General features: G+C 49.3%; 1 protein-coding gene across 4 annotated transcripts in view; it reads right to left on the bottom strand.

The window, feature by feature from the left end:
* The window catches only part of ME3 (malic enzyme 3), a 303,269-nt gene that overhangs the window by 58,908 nt on the left and 224,744 nt on the right, over positions 1 to 19,617 (bottom strand). For all 4 annotated transcript variants that reach the window (XM_040340095.1, XM_040340094.1, XM_040340092.1 and 1 more), the window contains one exon: positions 12,542 to 12,639. In XM_040340095.1, coding sequence (XP_040196029.1) covers positions 12,542 to 12,639 — 98 coding nt within the window. The remainder of the gene's footprint in view (positions 1 to 12,541; positions 12,640 to 19,617) is intronic.

Below are 19,617 nucleotides of genomic sequence, written 5' to 3' on the forward strand. Positions count from 1 at the left end.
CTTCTTCACCAGTCTACCCGACTGACTCCCTTCACCAGTCTACCCAAATCACTCCCTTCTTCACCAGTCTACCCGACTGACTCCCTTCACCAGTCTACCCGACTGACTCCCTTCTTCACCAGTCTACCCCACTGACTCCCTTCTTCACCAGTCTATCCCACTGACTCCCTTCTTCACCAGTCTATCCCACTGACTCCCTTCTTCACCAGTCTACCCGACTGACTCCCTTCTTCACCAGTCTACCCGACTGACTCCCTTCTTCACCAGTCTACCCGACTGACTCCCTTCTTCACCAGTCTACCCGACTGACTCCCTTCTTCACCAGTCTACCCGACTGACTCCCTTCTTCACCAGTCTACCCTACTGACTCCCTTCTTCACCAGTCTACCCTACTGACTCCCTTCTTCACCAGTCTACCCTACTGACTCCCTTCTTCACCAGTCTACCCTACTGACTCCCTTCACCAGTCTACCCTACTGACTCCCTTCACCAGTCTACCCTACTGACTCCCTTCTTCACCAGTCTACCCTACTGACTCCCTTCACCAGTCTACCCTACTGACTCCCTTCACCAGTCTACCCTACTGACTCCCTTCACCAGTCTAGGTAGGGAAGACTTAAGCACACCATCTTCCAGAGAGTCCTGCTACAGTCTCACCCCTTTTCCGTCCCTGCACCGTGCTGTAGTACTCACACTAGCCTCTTCTTGCTCCTGCTGCCTCTCAGAAAAGCCTTCTTCTAACTTCTCCTGTGGTAGGATCCTTCCAGGCCAGCACCTGAGCCTTGGCCTGAGGTAGAGCCCCTCCCCGGCAGGGTTCCTTGAGGGCCTCCGACAGTCTCCATTTCTCTTCCGTTCATAGACGGACACAGCCTTCATTGACCTTAGGGTTATGCTTCTTCCTACCAGGAGATTTAGGCAGAATTCTACAGCACTTAAGGTGTTAAAAACTTTCCTTCATGCCGCTCCTCCCAGGGGGCGTGGCTCCCCCAGGCATAACCCCCACTCTGCTCTAGCAGCTTCAGTTTGTTTCTGCCTAACCGTCAGGAGAGTCAGGCTCTCTCTGGAGTCCTGGACTCTGGAGTTTTTTCTTGCAAATTTTTTTGCATTTTGTGAGTTTTTTCCTCGCTTTTTTATTTTATTTTTATTTTTGAATCCTGCGATTCTTCTATCAACAGCCGACTGGGTGACAGGCTGGGTCCTCGACCCTTGTAGTCCCCCCAGGTTCGGCCTTCGAGCGTGTGCCGGCCCTCAGCTCCGCTTTGGGACGTCCACGACAGGCCCCATTGCTCCAGGGGCGGCCGGGGAACTTCGGTTCTAGGGCACACATATGACCGGTCTCTATGGCCTTGTCACAGTGTGTCTGGCTGACAACCATGCCGTTCGCGGACGTTGGTTCTGTCTGGGATACCTCCAGCCGGGTAGTCGCAGGACAGGTAAGTAGTGGCCCCTTACTCAGGTAAGTGGTCTGGCTGGAATGTTTTCCCTTGGGAGGTCGACTGAGGGTTTTCCCCTGCTTTCCTCTCTCCCTTATTCCTCTCCCTCCTTCCCCCTTTGGGTGACGGCTGTGCAGGGTTTTTTTTTCTCTGGGGCTCATTTTTTTTCACTCGTGGTATGGCTGGGGCTGTTCTGTGTCACTGCAGGGGACTGTGGTGGACATTCTGGGCATTTTTGTGTGTGCTGTGTGCTGTTTTGGTGTACTGTCATTTTTGGGTACACTGTCTTTTTAAAACTGCGCAACGGCGGCCATTTTGCCGGAGCCGCGCTTGTATTATTCGGCGGCCATTTTCTTGTGGCCGGCGCCGTTTTCAGCACTAGTTCGGCCTCTAGTGGCCGTTTCGGCGGGGAAAAAAGACCGCAAATCATCTGAGGGGACAGACGCAGCGCTGCAGCTTCTCCTCAGCACACACTTGCCTTCACAGACAGCGCTGTACCAGGGGGGTGGTGAGTCTCAGGGGGCCCCATACTGTGCTCTAGCGGCCGGGAGGTGACCTGTGGGGGACTTTTTTCCTGCCCTTGGCAGTAGGGGTGAAATGGCAACGGCAATATGGAGCCTGAATCAGGCCCCTCATTCCTTACAGTGCCGGAATTAACCCTTAGCACCCCTTCCCCTGCCACATCTGTTGAGTCGGTGTCGGCTGTCCTGGAGTCTTTTTCTCACCAGGTTTGAAGCAGCCAGTGCTCGGTTGGGGGGTAAAAAAGCGCCCCCCCCCCGGAGGCTGTTTCTGGGGATATCTCTGACGCAGAATCTGACAACGCTATTGCTGCTTCTGGTTCTGTCATGTCAGAGGATGCGGGCTTAACCCACATGGACAGCAAGGATGACTCTGCTGCGGAGTCTGCTGACAAGGAATTTGTTGGAGCTCTAATAACTGCGGTACGTGAGACTCTTCATTTAGAGGATGTGGCGGAGACACCAGCGGTGTCAGTCCCTTTTGGATTCCGCAAACCACCGCGTACCGCTAAGGTATTCCCCTGTGTTCCTTATTTAGACAATATGTTGTATAAGGAATGGGATACACCGCAAAAGGTTTTTACGGTTCCTAAAAGCTTTGCTACCCGTTACCCCCTGGAGGAGGACTTTTTTAAAAAAGTGGGTCACTCCTCCGTCGGTGGACCCTCCTGTGTCCAGACTGAGTAAGGCTACTACGTTGCCTGTGGAGGGGGCTCCTGCTTTCAAGGACCCCGCTGATAGGAGAGTGGAGGCCGTGGCCCGCTCCCTGTTCTCGGTGGTGGGTTCGGTGGTAAGGCCGGCTCTGGCCGGAGCCCTGGTTGCTCAGACGCTAACTGAAAGGGCGAAGCTCCTGCTGCAGGACCTGGAGGTCCAGGGTGCTTCCGAGTCCTCTAGGGACCTGGCTGAACAGTTGATTCAGGGTCAGAAGTTTCTCTGCGAGGCGGATATGGATTAGATTCCTTTGCTTTCCAGGGCTTCTGTCTACGCAGTGGTTCTGCGCCGCCTTATATGGCTGAAGTGCTGGTCGGCTGACCAGTCCTCAAAAAAGGCCTTGGTAGATTTGCCCTTTAAGGGCGGACGGCTTTTGGGGGCATCCCTGGATGACATCATTAAGGATGCCACTGGAGGTAAGAGCACCTTGCTCCCTCAGTCGGGGAAGGGTAGGGAACCTTGCCGCAACCAAGGTCCAAGGTCCTACTACCCCTAAGCGGTTTTTTCGTGCGCCAGCGCGGCTGGAAAAGGTCCGCAAGGTGCAAAAGCCCTTGCTGCCGGGCGTAAGCGCCCCTGGTTCAAAAAACAGGCCTGCTTCCGCATGAAGGTCTGCCCCCGCCCGGGTCTCGGGTGGGGGGACGGCTTCACGACTTCGTGGATCGGTGGAATTCTCTTCTATCCGACCGTTGGGTTTGCGAGGTGGTCGCCTCGGGGTACAAGATAGAGTTCCTTTCTTGTCCCCCAAACAGATTTTTTCCATCCAACCTCCAGCTTCCTCCGGATCGTCGGCTAGCCCTGTCCGGGGCTGTCCAGGATCTTCTGGACAGGGGGGTGGTTGTGCCGGTCCCCTCGCTGGAACGGTTTCGGGGGTTCTACTCCAATCTGTTCGTGGTCCCCAAGAAGGGAGGGGTTCGCCCTATCCTGGACCTAAAGGCCCTCAACTCCTTTGTCAAGGTGCAGCAATTCAGGATGGAGTCGGTCCGTTCTATCATAGCGTCCCTCCACCAGGGGGACTTCATGGCGTCCTTAGACATCATGGACGCATACCTGCATGTTCCCGTTTGCACAAGCCACCAAAGGTATCTGCGCTTTGCGATCGGGGAGGACCACTATCAATTCGTGGCCCTCCCGTTCGGGCTGGCGTCGGCACCACGGGTGTTCACCAAGGTGCTCGCCCCGATCCTGGCCTTGCTACGGCAGCGAGGGATCGCTATCGTGGGATACCTGGACGACCTTCTCCTGAGAGCTTCTTCAGGCTCAGAGTTAGAGGAGGACGTGTCCATCACGTGTCGGACTCTGCAGGAGTTCGGCTGGTTTCTGAATCTCAGAAAATCAGTGTTGGTTCCGTCCCAGAGGCTGGAACACCTGGGGCTGGTTTTGGATTCGGGGGAGACAAAAGTGTTCCTCCCATCGAAAAAACTGCTGACCCTGCAATCTGCAGTGAGACAGTTGTTGACCCAGAAGTGGTCATCTCTTCGCTTCTGCATGCGGGTTCTGGGTCTGATGGTGGCCTCCTTCGAGGCGGTTCCGTATGCCCAATTCCACACCAGGGTACTACAGAAGGAGATTCTGTCACGAGGGGACAGGGTCCCATCTTCTCTGGATCGCCAGATTCGGTTGAGCCATCTGGCCAAGTCTTCCCTGGCATGGTGGCTGACGTCTCCGGTGCTTCGGTCCGGGAAGTCTTTTCTTCCGTGCCGCTGGACAGTGGTCACGACGGATGCCAGCCTCTTCGGCTGGGGGGGCGTCTGGGGCACCCAGTCAGCCCAGGGGCGCTGGACTCGGGAGGAGTCCCGCCTGCCGATCAATATCCTGGAGCTCCGAGCAATCAAGCTGTGCCTTGTCAGGTGGTCCCTGGAGCTACAGGGTCGTCCTGTCAGGATCCAGTCCGACAACGCCACGGCCGCGGCGTACTTCAATCATCAGGGCGGCACAAGGAGCTCGGCCGCAGCAACGGAGGTCGCTCACATACTTCGGTGGGCCGAAAGGTCCGTTCCGGCCCTGTCGGCGGTATACATTCCGGGAGTTCTGAATTGGCAAGCCGACTTCCTAAGTCGCATGACTCTGGATCAAGGGGAGTGGTCTCTCCACCCGGAGGTGTTTCAGGTCCTGTGCCAAAAATGGGGCACTCCAGACGTGGACCTTCTGGCGTCCCGTCTCAATCGGAAGGTACCACGGTTTGTGGCCAGGTCAAAGGACCCGTGGGCAGACGCGTCAGACGCGTTAGTGGCTCCCTGGGGTCAATATCACCTGATTTACGCCTTCCCTCCTCTAAGGCTCCTACCCCGCCTGCTGCGCAGGGTGGAAGCCGAAGGTATTCCAACGATCCTGATCGCCCCAGATTGGCCGCGTCGCTCTTGGTACGCGGACCTGGTACGTCTGGTGGCAGACGCCCCCTGGCGTCTGCCTCTGAGGGAAGATCTCCTGTCTCAGGGCCCGATCTTCCATCCTGCTTTACGGTCACTGGCTTTAACGGCGTGGCTGTTGAGAACCAGGTACTGAAGGACCGGGGCCTGTCGGGCCCGGTAATCTCTACCATGCTGCGTGCACGGAAGTCCACTTCTCGAAAAATTTACCATCGTACATGGAAAGCATACATCTCTAGGTGTGAGGAGATGAAGTGGCACCCCCGTACTTACGTGGTGTCCCGGATCCTGCTGGGATACAGCGGGGAGTGGACCAGGCTCTTGCCTTGAGCACGATCAAGAGTCAGATTTCTGCTCTGGCTGTTTATTTTCAGCGTCCCTTGGCAGCGAATTCTTTGGTTCGCACGTTTGTGCAGGGGGTCCGGCATGTGGCCCCCCCGGTGCGCCCTCCGCTACCTTCTTGGGACTTGAATTTGGTCCTCTCGGCGCTTCAGCGTGCCCCCTTTGAGGACATTCGGGAGATCCCTTTGCTGACCTTGTCGCAGAAGGTGGTCTTTCTGGTAGCTATTACCTCTATCAGACGAGTGTCTGAACTGGCGGCCTTGTCTTGCAAGGCCCCCTACTTGGTCATCCATCAGGATAAGGCGGTGCTGCGCCCGCAGCCCTCTTTTCTTCCGAAGGTCGTTTCGGCCTTTCACATTAACGAGGACATTGTTGTTCCATCATTATGTCCTCAGCCGAAGAACCCGAAGGAAACCATTTTACATTCTCTGGATGTGGTTCGGGCCCTTCGAGTTTACTTGTCGGCGACAGCTCAGTTCCGGAAGTCGGACTCGCTGTTCTTGTCTGTGTCCGGTCCCAGTAAGGGCCTGGCAGTCTCGTCGGCCACCATTTCCAGGTGGATCCGACAGGTTGTGCTTCAGGCCTACGCCCTGAAGGGGCGGGCGCCTCCCTTTCGGGTCATGGCGCATTCGACCAGGACGATCGGGGCCTCCTGGGCTTTCCGACACCAAGCCTCTGTGTTACAGGTGTGTAAGGCTGCGACCTGGTCGTCGGTCCACACTTTTTCAAAGTTTTATAAGGTGGATGTGAGTGCATCTTCTGATGCCTCCTTCGGCCGCAGGGTGTTACAGGCGGCAGTTTAAGGTTGGAGTTCCTCCGTTGAGTAACTCCGGTTTTGTTTGGGGTGTAACCTGTTTTTGCCGTGTTATTTTCCCACCCCTTGAATTTTTTTGACACTGCTTGGGGACGTCCCTAAGGTCAATGAAGGCTGTGTCCGCCTATGAACGAAAGAGAAAAAAGGATTTTTGTACTCACCGTAAAATCCATTTCTCTGAGTTCATAGACGGACACAGCACCCACCCCTCCTTGGTTTGTACTGCTTGTTACGAACTGAAGCTGCTAGAGCAGAGTGGGGGTTATGCCTGGGGGAGCCACGCCCCCTGGGAGGAGCGGCATGAAGGAAAGTTTTTAACACCTTAAGTGCTGTAGAATTCTGCCTAAATCTCCTGGTAGGAAGAAGCATAACCCTAAGGTCAATGAAGGCTGTGTCCGTCTATGAACTCAGAGAAATGGATTTTACGGTGAGTACAAAAATCCTTTTTTTCCACCCCGACTCCCTTCCCAGCATGGCTCATTCTTATTTAAGGGCTCACTTCGTCTCCTGACAGGTCAATTACCTGGGGATTGGCTAATGGCCCCTAAATATGCAGAACAGCTCTTGCTAGGCTACGCCCTCTAGTCTCTATAACATGGGTCTCAAACTAGCGGCCCTTCAGCTGTTGCAAAACTATGAGTCCCATCATGTTTCTGCCTGTAGGAGTCATGCTTGTAAGTGTCAGCCTTGCAATGCCTCATGGGACTTGTAGTTTTGCAACAGCTGGAGGGCCGCCAGTTTGAGACCCCTAATCTAGAATGTTGTCCAACTTTTGAGAACCAGGGGGAGGCACCAGAGAGCTGTCTGTATGAGTCATGCTGCCCTAAACGCTAATGACCCTGACCCAATCACAGACTCACTGGTTAAGTATGAATCAGGATATAGCTTACCTACTCTCACACTAGTAGCACACTAGAGGGTGCTATACATATGAAAAGACATTACAGAAATTTTTGACACCAAATTAGATACATGAGTGACATCATCCCGAGCTGGCCAATCAAGACATCCAAAGACTGGCACTTACAAGAACCCAGGCAGAAGATGCCTGCACCAGAGAGGGACCTCATGGGTGTCAGACAGTAGGTAAGTATCTGTGTCTTGAGTTCCGCTTTAGACCCCATTCACACCTGAGCGACAGCCGTGTTTGGCGGTAGCGGCGTATTTTGCCGCGGGTGTGAAACTTTCAATTTTTTTTTTTTTTCAAAAGTCTTCCCATTGCTGTCAATGGGAAAACACCACTGTCGCCTGAAAAAAAGGGTCCGGGACTTTTTTTCAGGCGACGGGCATTCGGCGTCTATGAGATGTGAACCATCTCCATAGACAGCAATGGGAATTCTCCCCTCTAGCGGCAGAAGCGTGCGGCGTTTTGTCGCTCAGGTGTGAATGCAGCCTTAAGGTTTCATTCACACACTGTATGTGTAGATTGTATGTGTTGAAGCATACGTCAGCGCGCATGCAGGTGCTTCACGCAAACCTCAGCGCACAACCCTTTTCTAATGCATGTCAATGGGTGGCTTGTGACGGTATCGGTATGATATCCCCGTCAACGTTCCCTTCTTCCCATAACGAAAATCACCCCAATATTCCACGAGGAGGGATATCCCTGGAATCGCCCAGAAAGCCACACATGAGACCAGCTTACTGCTTGAACAACACAGCCTTTAATGTTATAACACACAGCTTATATGTCATTTCCAAAACTGTTACAATGACAAATCTCCGCCCCCCTCACACTGGGGCTTCCATACAGATTATAGGCAGACACGACGGGGCCGATGCTGAAAACACATTTTCTTTAGACAATGACATCAATGACGCTGAGCACTAGCTGTACTGAATACATCAACCAGACCGCTCGACCCCGCATATAGAGAGATAATTACCACAATGAAGCAATCAGAATAATTAACACAAGCCACTTAAACCCAGCTCTCCTTCACACAACACAATAGATCAATTAACCTTTAGAAATAGTGAGGGGACATTAGCACATCAATAACCTGGCTAGCAGGGAGCAGTAAACTGAGACATATAGGCACATGTATCACAATGGCCCCCCTTTTGCTCCCTGCTCCGGAAAACCCGGTTGGACCTTCCCTGGTCCAGTAGGGTTGACGGGTTCAGAGCTATTAGTCAGAGGTTAACTCCGTTTGGCATGACTGACCTCCCTTGGCAACTGCTTCAGACTCAGGTATGTCACCGGGTCGTCAGATCACACGCCGGTCAGTCCCCAAGTCTTTGTGCGATCTGCAAAGTCACCAGAAGTCAGTGTGAAGACAGCGAATGGGTCTGTGCGCCGCCGTCTAGGTGTCCCGCTATGGGAGGGGGCAGGTTATGGCTCTGAAGTGACAATCCCAGGAGATTCATAAAAAGAAAAAGTTATATTTGTTGAAATGCTGTAGCACTGGTGCTCAGAGTCTGGGGGGGGGGGGAGGGGAATCAGAGCCCCATAAGGTCAGCCACCCCCTGCTCCCTCCGCAGCCGCCGGTTCTCCTCTTGGAGCTTCTCCAGCTCCATCTCCAGTTCATGCTGCTGTGACCTCAGGTGGTTGTTCTCCTCCTCCATGCGGCTTATGCACTCCTCCAGCTCTATGTACTCACGGATCAGCTCCTGCTTGCTCATGTCCTGCAGGCTCTCCACGTGGTCCTTCATCATCAGGAACTGGGTGGTGGTGTAAGGGGCCACCGGTGGGCCCTTGGCGAACATCTCGGCACGCATCTGGACGCCCGCTGCGACTCCCTCTCCTCCAGTCGCTTCTTCTCCTCCCAGGTCAGCTGGTTATACGGCTTCCAGGACCTCTTCTTCTTGAAGGGTGGCCGGCGGTGCCTCTTTCTGCCCAGCTCCCTCCAGGGCCCCTCCGGCTCAGGGCTGTCGCCCATGACCAGCTGACAATGGTGTTCCCTGTTGTCCGTAATAACAGATTGTACCATGAGGGCTTCGTAAGGGGTGCCCAATGGTTCTTCCTGACCCAGCTCCTTTGGATCCCAAGCCGAGTCTACACAATGGGCTGCTGCTGGTGGGCGGTACCCAGGTTGAGACCAATTCGACCTGGTGTTGTCATTCATGGGGCAATTCTGCTTGAAGTGACCCAGCTGTTTGCACCGGAAGCAGCGTTTTTCGTTGCCCTCCTGGCGATGATAGCGAGGGCTAGATGTCACCGGTCTGTTAGGAGGTTGGTATCTAGCGGTTGGTGGGTGTGAGGGCACCGTTTGTGGTGGAGGTTGTTCCTGTGGTGTGACCTGGTTCGTCTTGCGAGTATCTGCATATTCATCCGCCAACTTCGCGGCCTCTGGTAGAGTCATGGGCCTGCGATCTCTCACCCAATCCTTGACGTCCGTCTGGATGTGATTGTAAAATTGCTCCAGGAGCATTAGTTGCAAAATGTCCTCTGCGGTGGTGGCCTGGCTGCTGTTAGCCCAGTTAGAGGCCGACCGGGACAATTGGCATGCCCATTCCGCATAAGAGTCTTTCGTGGTTTTGCGTGAGTCCCTGAACTTCTGTCGGTGGGACTCTGGGGTTACTGCATAACGAGCTAGGAGCACTTCTTTAACCCGGGCGTAGCTATGAATATCCTGATCTGGCACGGTCCGGAAAGCATCAGAAGCTTTGCCTGACAGTTTGCCTGACAATATTGCAACCCAGTCTCCTCTAGCTATTCGGTGCAGGTTACATTGTCGCTCAAAATCCGCCAGGAAGTCATCAATCTCACAGTCCTTTTCATCAAAAGCTTTAAAAGCGCTAAACGGAATCTTCCTTGCGTCTGCTGTGCTGTACTCACTGTTCGGAGAAGGTGCGGCTGCTTGTTGGACTGCTGCCAGTTTTAACTGTAGCTCTGCGTCTCTTATTTGTTTATCCTTCTGTAGCTCTGCGTCCCTTATTTGTTTATCCTTCTGTAGTTCTGCGTCCCTTATTTCTTTATCCTCCTGTAGTTCTGCGTCCCTTATTTCTTTAGCCTTCTGTAGCTCTGCGTCTCTTATTTCTTTAGCCTTCTGTAGTTCTGCGTTTACTAACAGGTCCATCACTTTCAGTACCACATCTGGCGTTGGGTTCGGGCCGAACCACGCTAGCTTCTCTCTCATTAGCTTGTTGGCTGGCGATTCCTCCTCCTGAATCACTGGTGTCTCCATCTCTTGTACTGCTGGCGTTGCTGCAATCCCGTCCTCCTGGTCTAGCTCCATTGATTCTGCTATGATGACCCGCTTGGTTTTGTTGCTAGCAATCCTTCCACGAACTTCCAGTAGTTCTTCCAGTGTCTGCTTGGAATCCGGGTGTAAAGGAGAGTAGAAGGGAAGATCCCGCTGCTGCCAACCAATTGTGACGGTATCGGTATGATATCCCCGTCAACGTTCCCTTCTTCCCATAACGAAAATCACCCCAATATTCCACGAGGAGGGATATCCCTGTAATCGCCCAGAAAGCCACACATGAGACCAGCTTACTGCTTGAACAACACAGCCTTTAATGTTATAACACACAGCTTATATGTCATTTCCAAAACTGTTACAATGACAAATCTCCGCCCCCCTCACACTGGGGCTTCCATACAGATTATAGGCAGACACGACGGGGCCGATGCTGAAAACACATTTTCTTTAGACAATGACATCAATGACGCTGAGCACTAGCTGTACTGAATACATCAACCAGACCGCTCGACCCCGCATATAGAGAGATAATTACCACAATGAAGCAATCAGAATAATTAACACAAGCCACTTAAACCCAGCTCTCCTTCACACAACACAATAGATCAATTAACCTTTAGAAATAGTGAGGGGACATTAGCACATCAATAACCTGGCTAGCAGGGAGCAGTAAACTGAGACATATAGGCACATGTATCACATGGCTGTACACAGAGACAGCAGGTCTCAGCAATGTCATTATGCAGGGTTTGCATACTGTACGGCCTTGTACAGCCATGTGCACGAAGCAGGCATGGACTGGCCATTGGGACTACAGGGAGTTTCCCGGTGGGCTGATGGCTCAGTGGGCCGGCTTCAGTGACAGCGGACTGCCGCCCCCTCCTCCGCTCCTCTGTCTCTCCCTTCCCGCAGCGCTCACCTGGGGGGGAACAAAGAAGCAGGGGGAGGACCAGAGGAGCAGGGACGACGATAGAGGAGCATGGGGGGAGGGGACAGACAGCTGACTCAACAGCTATGGCCTGGGAGTTTCTCACTTCTGCCTAATCTTGTCCCATAAGGGGAGGGCACCGAACTGATTCTTTGCCCCGGGTGAAATAATGTCTATATGAGTACCAGTACCAGCCGTTCTACTCTAATAAAGTAGAGTGGCTAGTGAAGGGGGAGAGGGGGCTTGGGTGGCCGGGGGGGTGCGGGAGTTGTCCGGCTGCCATGGGACAGACCTGTCAATGTGGGCCAGTCTGGATAAAGTCCAGGGCCAAATTTATGTTCCAGTCCAACCCTGGCACGAAGATGGAGTTCTGTATCATGTGGTGTAGTCAACGCAACTCTGAAAAATTTGAATCCCGTTCACCAGACTGGAACTGGACTAAAACCAGACTGAGGAGTCCTTTACTTCCACAGAAATCTGGGTGCAGGTTTCGGCACAGTAGGGGGAAATTCAGAAAGAGATACGACGGCGTATCTCCTGATACGCCGTCGCATCTCTGAGATCCGACGGTCGGATCTATGCGGCTGATTCATAGAATCAGTTCCGCATAGATCTCCCTTAGATCCGACAGGTGTAAGTGACTTACACCGTCGGATCTTAGGCTGCAATCTCCCGCCGGCCGCTAGGTGACGCTTCGGTTTTTTACACGACAAATATGCAAATTTCGATTTCCGCCGATTCAGAAACTAACGCCCGGCCGTCGTTTTTTTTTTACGTCGTTTGCGTTCGGCTTTTTCTGGCGTATACTTACTCCTGCTATATGCGGCGTATCCAATATTAAGTATGGCCGTCGTTCCCGCGCCGAGTTTTGAATTTTTACATCGTTTGCGTAAGTCGGTCGCGAATACGGATGAACGCAATTTACGTTCACGCCGAAAACAATGACGTTCTAGCGACGTCATTTGGAGCATGCGCACTGGGAAAAATCGGGGCCGGCGCAGGCGCAGTACGATCGGCGCGGGGACGCGCCTGATTTAAATAATACACTCCCCCTAGCAGCGGAATTTGAATTCCGCCGGGGGAGTTACGATCCGCCGGCGCAAGTTTCGAGGTAAGTGCTTTCTGAATACAGCACTTGCCTCAAAAAATTGCGCTGGCGGATCGTAAATAAGATAGATAGATCTAAAGATCCGCTGATCTATCTGAATCTAGCCCAGTAGTCCTTCCTTGCTCATTTATCTGCTGCATGGAAAAAGCAGGTAGAACAGACAGTACACTTACCTCACCAGCACCTTGGAAGACAAACTTGTGGTCAGAAAGTCTATTGTTTGTTATCCTGAGAGCAGCCAAAATCCCAGCTACAGCCACGGATGCTGTTCCTGAAACACAGAGGAAAGACCATGACAATTAATGCAATAAAAACAAAAGATCGTACAATGCAAATGACAGTTAGAATTTACATCACCTGTCAATTTTGGGAAGAGTTGTTAATTTGCAGCTTAAAGTTGCACAAAAATCTTTATCTAAATATAAACCTCAATAGCCACATAAGAGCGAAATTCACTTTGTGTGCACCAAAGTCTTTACAAACCCAGGAATTACCTTGCAAAGTAGTGGTGCATCATCACTGTACAAACAGCAGCGCTGTGGGAGAGGCCCAGCAGGCTCCACCCACTACAAGCTGTCTGCAGAAAACTGCAGGAGGGGGCGGAGACAAGACCGGTCACCCTTCACAAGGAGAGAGAGCAACAGCGAGCAGTCTTTATTACAGGAAGCTTCTGTACAGAAGCAAAGTCCCACACTGGATTACTGCACAGATCTGGAAGAAATACACAAAGTACACCAAAATTCAAGATTACACAAATCTCTTGCGTTCAACCACTTCAGCTCATGCGGCATACCCATACATCGCTGGAGTTTGAGTAGTCACACCGAGATGACACCTGCAGGCATCATCCCGATATTGTTTTATTTTTATTTTAGAGCCGATGGTCAGCTCTCTTGTAAAAGCAATCCTAGCGGCTAACTAGCCACTGGATGGATTTTACTAGCAGCAGGAGAGGACACCCCCCCCTCGCCTTATGTGCCTTTCTGAGATCTCCCGTCCTACTGGAAGTCTTAATCGACCAGCCGGCACGTCTGTTAGCTGATCATAGAGCCCAACAAAGACTGTCAGGGCCTTGTTGGGCTTTATGATATAGTAACCCTGAAGCAATAATGTCACATCTCTTCCAGGCTATCCGAAAGTAAATGGAGCAGGGCATGAGTCCTGCGGGAACGCGTGGGAACTGTGTCCCTCCACTTTTTTCAAAGCAGGAACGCAGTTCCCTTTGCAGGACTCGAATTGCCCAGCCTTCACGATGTCGCGATGCCGCAATCTCTCCTCTCCTGGGAGCTTTTGTTATTGGTCCCAGGAGACATTGCGGAAGCATTAGATAGAAAAGGTCCTGGACCGCCGCACTCCTTGAAACAATGTTTTATTTAGCAAATTAAGTTAAAAAAAACAAAAAACAACCAAAAACAATGCAGTCAAAAAGAAGAAGTGGACAAAAGGAAAAGGATGGCTGACATGTTTCACATCGTATGATGCTTACTCGTAGCTAGTGAACAATGACAAAAACTGTGTTTAAAAGAAGGAGGGAAAGAGGTGAATGGGGCGTATCACCAATTAACCTATAGGTGATCATTAGTCAATCGGACACTTTAATGAACCCTGATGTGTCACACATGGAGTACTATCGTGTGTGGAATGGAAAAATAATACATAGATAAAAAATCTCTCTCATATTAATGATGAGAGATAATAGAAAAGACAAGAAGAAACCCCATGTGTGAAACACATATGTATCATAACCAATGTGGTGCAAATAAATTTCTTTACAAAGTGTTTATATGCTGTGACATAAAGTGTTGTTAAATAGACATATATAACTTGAAAGTTGGTGCAAATGACTCATGTAATGGTCTAAATGATCATTGATAAATATCAAGTATAGAACTCATTAAAGCTACAACTTTTTATGTACATAAAACACAAAAATATAAAAATATGGTGTTTAATTAAAATAGTATATATGTGATTATGATACTATACGCTATACCCTGTCGTTCTGGTTTGAATGCCGTTTTGGGGCATTTATATACCTCATAGTATTTAAAAAAAATATTATTATTATGTTTGCTCCACGAGACCTTTTGGGATATGATAAACAAACCAGAAATGACATAGTGGTATGCGTCAAGGGCAGAACACCCACCCAGAGCCTGTGGAATTTGTGCCCACCAGATGGTCTTTACTCAATACAAAGCAAGCTGATTGGGAAAATTAGTGGCTTTTAAGAACAATTTTTTCCACTGTATATTTGCCTACAATTTATTTTTTTGTTTTTGTGCAAAACCTGGAAAGCTTGTTGCAATAAATAAAATGTGTAGAAAATCACCACTAGGTGTCAGTGTGTCTGCATCCATTCCCAACCTGAGGCTTCGCTCTGCATCTCAGAAGTGCTCAGCTAAATGAGAAAATAAATTTTCATTCTACAAATAATTACTGTATTAGAAATAATAATAATACCACATTCTGCTAACCCTGGGCTGGCAACCAAACAGCCTCAGTGCCCTGCCATCCTACCTAATCAATAAGCTAATGAACAACATTCTAAGCCGTTGGCTGGGTCATAACTGTAAGGTCAACCCAAACTGGATGACATTCTGTTTGCTAATGTACTGTGTTATAAACAATTGCTGAGGCTTTTTCATTTTTTTTTTATTTTATTATAATTTTTTTAGCATATCAGTGATGCCAATCTCCTCTAGCTCCTTTCAGCTGCTTCCTGCCCACATGTCCTCCCTCAAGTAGGCACATGTTTTCCTAAATAATGAGAATGGTGGACAATGCCTATGAAATGTGTCCACTAATAGTCACCACCAGGAGCTCAAGTGATAAAGGGCCAGATTCACGTAGCCGCGCGGCGGCGTAACGTATCCCCTTTACGTTACACCGCCGCAAGTTTTCAGCGTAAGTGCTTGATTCACAAAGCACTTACCTGTAAACTTGCGGCGGTGTAACGTAAAGCCGTCCGGCGCAAGCCCGCCTAATTCAAATGGGGCGTGTACCATTAAAATGCTCCGTTAGGAAATTTCCCGCCGTGCTTTGCGTGAAATTACGGCGCCCCGACGTGTTTTTTGAACGGCGGCGTGCGTAATGTAATTTTGTATTCCCGGACGTCTTACGCCAAAAAAAAAAAAAATGTAAAAATCGACGCGGGAACGACGGCCATACTTTAACATGGAGGAGTAATTTTACCCCATGTAAATAGCACTCGTAACTTTACGACGCAAAAAAACGACGTAAGAGAATGCGACGAACGCGCGTACCTTCGTGGATGGCCGTAATCAGCTAATTTGCATACCCGACGCTGGAAAACGTCACGAACTCCACCCAGCGGCCGCCGGAGAATTACACCCAAGATCCGAAGCCGTACGCCTGTCGGATCTTAGCCAAAAGCCGTCGTATCTTTGTTTGTGAATGACAAATAAAGATACGACGCGGCAAATTTGAAAGTACGCCGGAGTATCAGCAGATACTCCGGCGTACTTTTTCTGTGAATCTGGCCCTAAGTGACTATGTGGGAGCACAGCTGGGAGACAGTGGTCACCCTACAACAGGAGGATTCATTTTTCTTGAACCCTGAAGCAGGGGACATACCCCAAAAGCTTTTCCTGAAAAATTGCATGTTAGTGCAAATAAAAAAAGTATCCTGGGCAGTACTCAATTTTCATTAAAAGGGTAACTCCACTTTAGTGGAAAAAAAAAAAAAAAAAAATCACAGAAAAATTAAATAAAAAATTAATATAGCATATACAATTGCGACTCAAGTCCTATTGTATCTGAATTTTTATTAAAAATTACCTTTCCTTTTCTAATCGGCAGAGCTGTAATTTTCTGTAAAATGCAATACAATATGGCTGTCTGGAGGTATTCTGTAAACAGATGGTGTACAGAACGCCATCCAGAAACATAATTTCCTGCTTGTGCGATTGGCTAACTGATTTTCCCACAAGTCTTCAATAAGATACAAGTCAGATTTCAGGCATCCCCTGCAACAAAAATGTCATTTTTGGTGAGATGCTCCCAATAGGAAATAACGTCTAAAAGGGAGGCAGAGCCAGCAACTTTCCATATTAACCACTTAAGGACCAAGCCTCTTTTTTTTTTTTTAGACTTGTTGTTTACAAGTTCAAAATCCCCATACATTATATACAGGCGTCGGCTGCAACAGTAGCCAGAAAAGGCTAAAGGCCGTTGAAAAACTTCAGGTGTTCAGAATGAGGCAATTAAGGCCTCTATAAGCAGCCCAGAGGATTACCACTGAATTGCTGCATCCTCCGCTTTAAGCTTCAAAAACAGCCATAAGGGGTATACACATGCTACTGCCACAATGCTTTGTGCTGCGGCAAATATTATCCCCTCTGCCACATTCAGAAGACAGTACCACTTTGAACTTGACCTATTTAAAAGGAGAAGTATGTTTTTTTTTTCTTTTCAGAACCTACTTGCCTAGGTGTATGAAGTATCAGTCCGATGCTGCATCTGTCCCTCGCCGGCTCCAAGACTGAGAACCGAGCGATCAAACACCGCCAATCGCTCGGCTCTCACAGCTCCATGAACAGAGAGCTGGTGACGTCGGGTCCCGTTCTCTGCTCTGACCTCCCATCACTCACTGGAGTGCTGAGCTGTGAAGGAGGCGGACCGTCGGAAGCCTATCAAATAGGAACGCCCAGTCCCGCAGCGCATACCCGGAAGCGGCGGAGAAGATCGCTCTCTAAAACGGTAAGTACTGCTTCGATTTTAAAAAAACTACCTGATTCCCCTAGACAAAATGAGCCTCAATCTAATGTTAAAAATTAACTTTTCGGGTGAACTAACACTTTAAGCGAATGAGCCAAACACTAGGCTTGTGGTTGCAGGACTGTATTCCCATTTTAAAATCCATTCAGCTGTTAAAAAGCATGGGAAAAAAAAACTGGCACTTAGCAAATGACAGTATTACTGGCTGACATCCACCCTTTTTTGGCTCTGTGAAAAGCGATCCATTGTGGATCCCTTTTCACATACATCACAAGTGTAAAGGAGCCCCCAGGGAGTATACTCTCACTATACTGCTACAGATGTGTGTGGTGTCGTCATGCAAAGATCAACAAAACTCTCTCTAGCCCTCAGGAAAGTTTGAAAACTTCAGAGTTTGGCAAAGGTTTTAAAAAGATGGCCAAATCATTTGAAATAAATGTTTCCTCTGTAAGGAAAATCCTCTACAAACAGCGTAGATTTCAAACAACTGCTATTTTGACTAGAACTGGCCGGCCCAGGTAATTCAGCCCAAGAGCGGACTATTGGAGGCTAAAATAAGTCTCCAAGAACCCCAAAATCCCATAGCATGGCCAGCAGCTAGCTCTTGCAATACTTGTCATCAAAGTGTAATCATCTATGGTACAATCAGAAGGAGACTACACCAGATTAACCTGTAAGGGGGTGTGCCAGGAAAAAGCCTTTGCTGTACATAAAGAGGAATATTACAGATTGCCAAACATGATGTAGGCAAAGCTGAAGCCTTCTGGAACAATGTACTGTGGACTGATCAAAGTTAGAGATGTTTAGCCACAGTAACAGTGGACATGTTTGGCACAAACCAAAGACAGCTGGGAGAAGAACATCACACCAACTGTGAAGCATGGCGATAGGAATGTTACCTTATGCCGTGTACACACAATCATTTTCGGGTTGAAAAAAACTAATAGGTAGATTCAGTAAGAGTTAGGCCGGCTTATCAGTAGATAAGCCGACCTAACTCAGAATCTACGCCGACTTATGTTTAAGCGTATACTCAAACAGAGATACGCTTAAACATATCTAAGATACGACGGCTTGCGCCGTCCTATCTTAGATTGCAATATTTAGGATGGCCGCTAGGTGGCGCTTCCATTGCGGTCGGCGTAGAATATGTAAATGAGTTGATACGCCGATTCACGAACGTCCGCCCGGCCGCCGCAGTAGATTTACGCCGTTTCCGTAAGGCATTATCAGGCCTAAAGTTATTCCATCTATTAGATGGAATAATAATGTTAAAGTATGGCCGCTGTTCCCGCCGCGAGATTCAAAGTTTTTACATCGTTTGCGTAAGTCGTCCGCGAATAGCGATTTACGTTGTTTACGCCCAAAATCAATAGGCCCGTGCAGCGTACTTAGCCGCAATGCACACTGGGAAATGTAGGCGCCCGGCGCATGCGCAGTAACTAAAAAACGTAAGGTCAAGCCTTATTAACATTAAACACGCCCCCCTTCCACACATTTGAATTCGGCACCCTTACGCTCGCTTTAGGCTACGCCGCCGTATATTAGCAGGCAAGTACATTGAGAATCATGTACTTGCCTCGCTAACTTACGGAGGCGTAGCTTAAATTCCTTAAGCTACGCCGCCGCAAAGTTAGGTCAATGTTACTGAATCTACCTATAAGTTTTTCTGGCTCTAGAAAAGTTTTTTTCAACTTGATCATTAAAACGGTCTTGCCTACACACGATCGCGAAAAAAAAATGCTCTAGCAAAGCGCGGTGACGTTCAACGTGTACGACGGCACCATAAAGGGGAAGTTCAATTCGGATGACGCCACCCTTTGGGCTGCTATAGCTGATTTTGGGTTAGTAAAAGACGATTCGCGCCTTTCTGTCTGATCACAGCGTGATGAATGTGCTTACTCCATTACAAATGCTAGTTTTACCAGAACGAGCGCTCCCATCTCATAACTTGCTTCTGAGCATGCGCAAATTTTTCACGTCGTTAAAGCCCACACACAACCATTTTTTACAACCCGAAAAACGACAACGTTAAAAACGCTGTTAAAAAATAGAGCATGTTCGATTTTTTTTTGCCCATTTTTTAGAATCCGAAAAATGCTCTGAAGCCCACACACGATCGTTTTTAATGACATAAAAAAAAAACTTAATTTTTTAGAACCCGAAAAATGATGGTGTGTACGCGGCATTAGAGTTGTTTAGCTGCTTCAGGACCTAGATCTGAATTCTGCATCATATCAAGGTGTGCTGGATGAGAATGTGAGACTGCAAGTTGAACAGGGTAATGATCCAAATTCCAAAACGAGCCAATGAATTCACCAGTGAATAGCTCAAACAGAAATAGGGGAGTTATGTAATGGCTAATTCAAAGCCCTGATTTGAGTCCCATTGAAATGCTGTGAAAGGATTTTGAAACCGGCAGTAAGTAAGGGCTGTTTTTTCCGCATACAGTACTGCCAAACTTCAGATCATTGAAGGAAGGATGAATGGAAAAATGTACCAAGGCATT

Source organism: Rana temporaria, chromosome 2, assembly GCF_905171775.1.
Source record: "Rana temporaria chromosome 2, aRanTem1.1, whole genome shotgun sequence".
In the NCBI taxonomy this organism is placed as follows: Eukaryota; Metazoa; Chordata; class Amphibia; order Anura; family Ranidae; genus Rana; species Rana temporaria.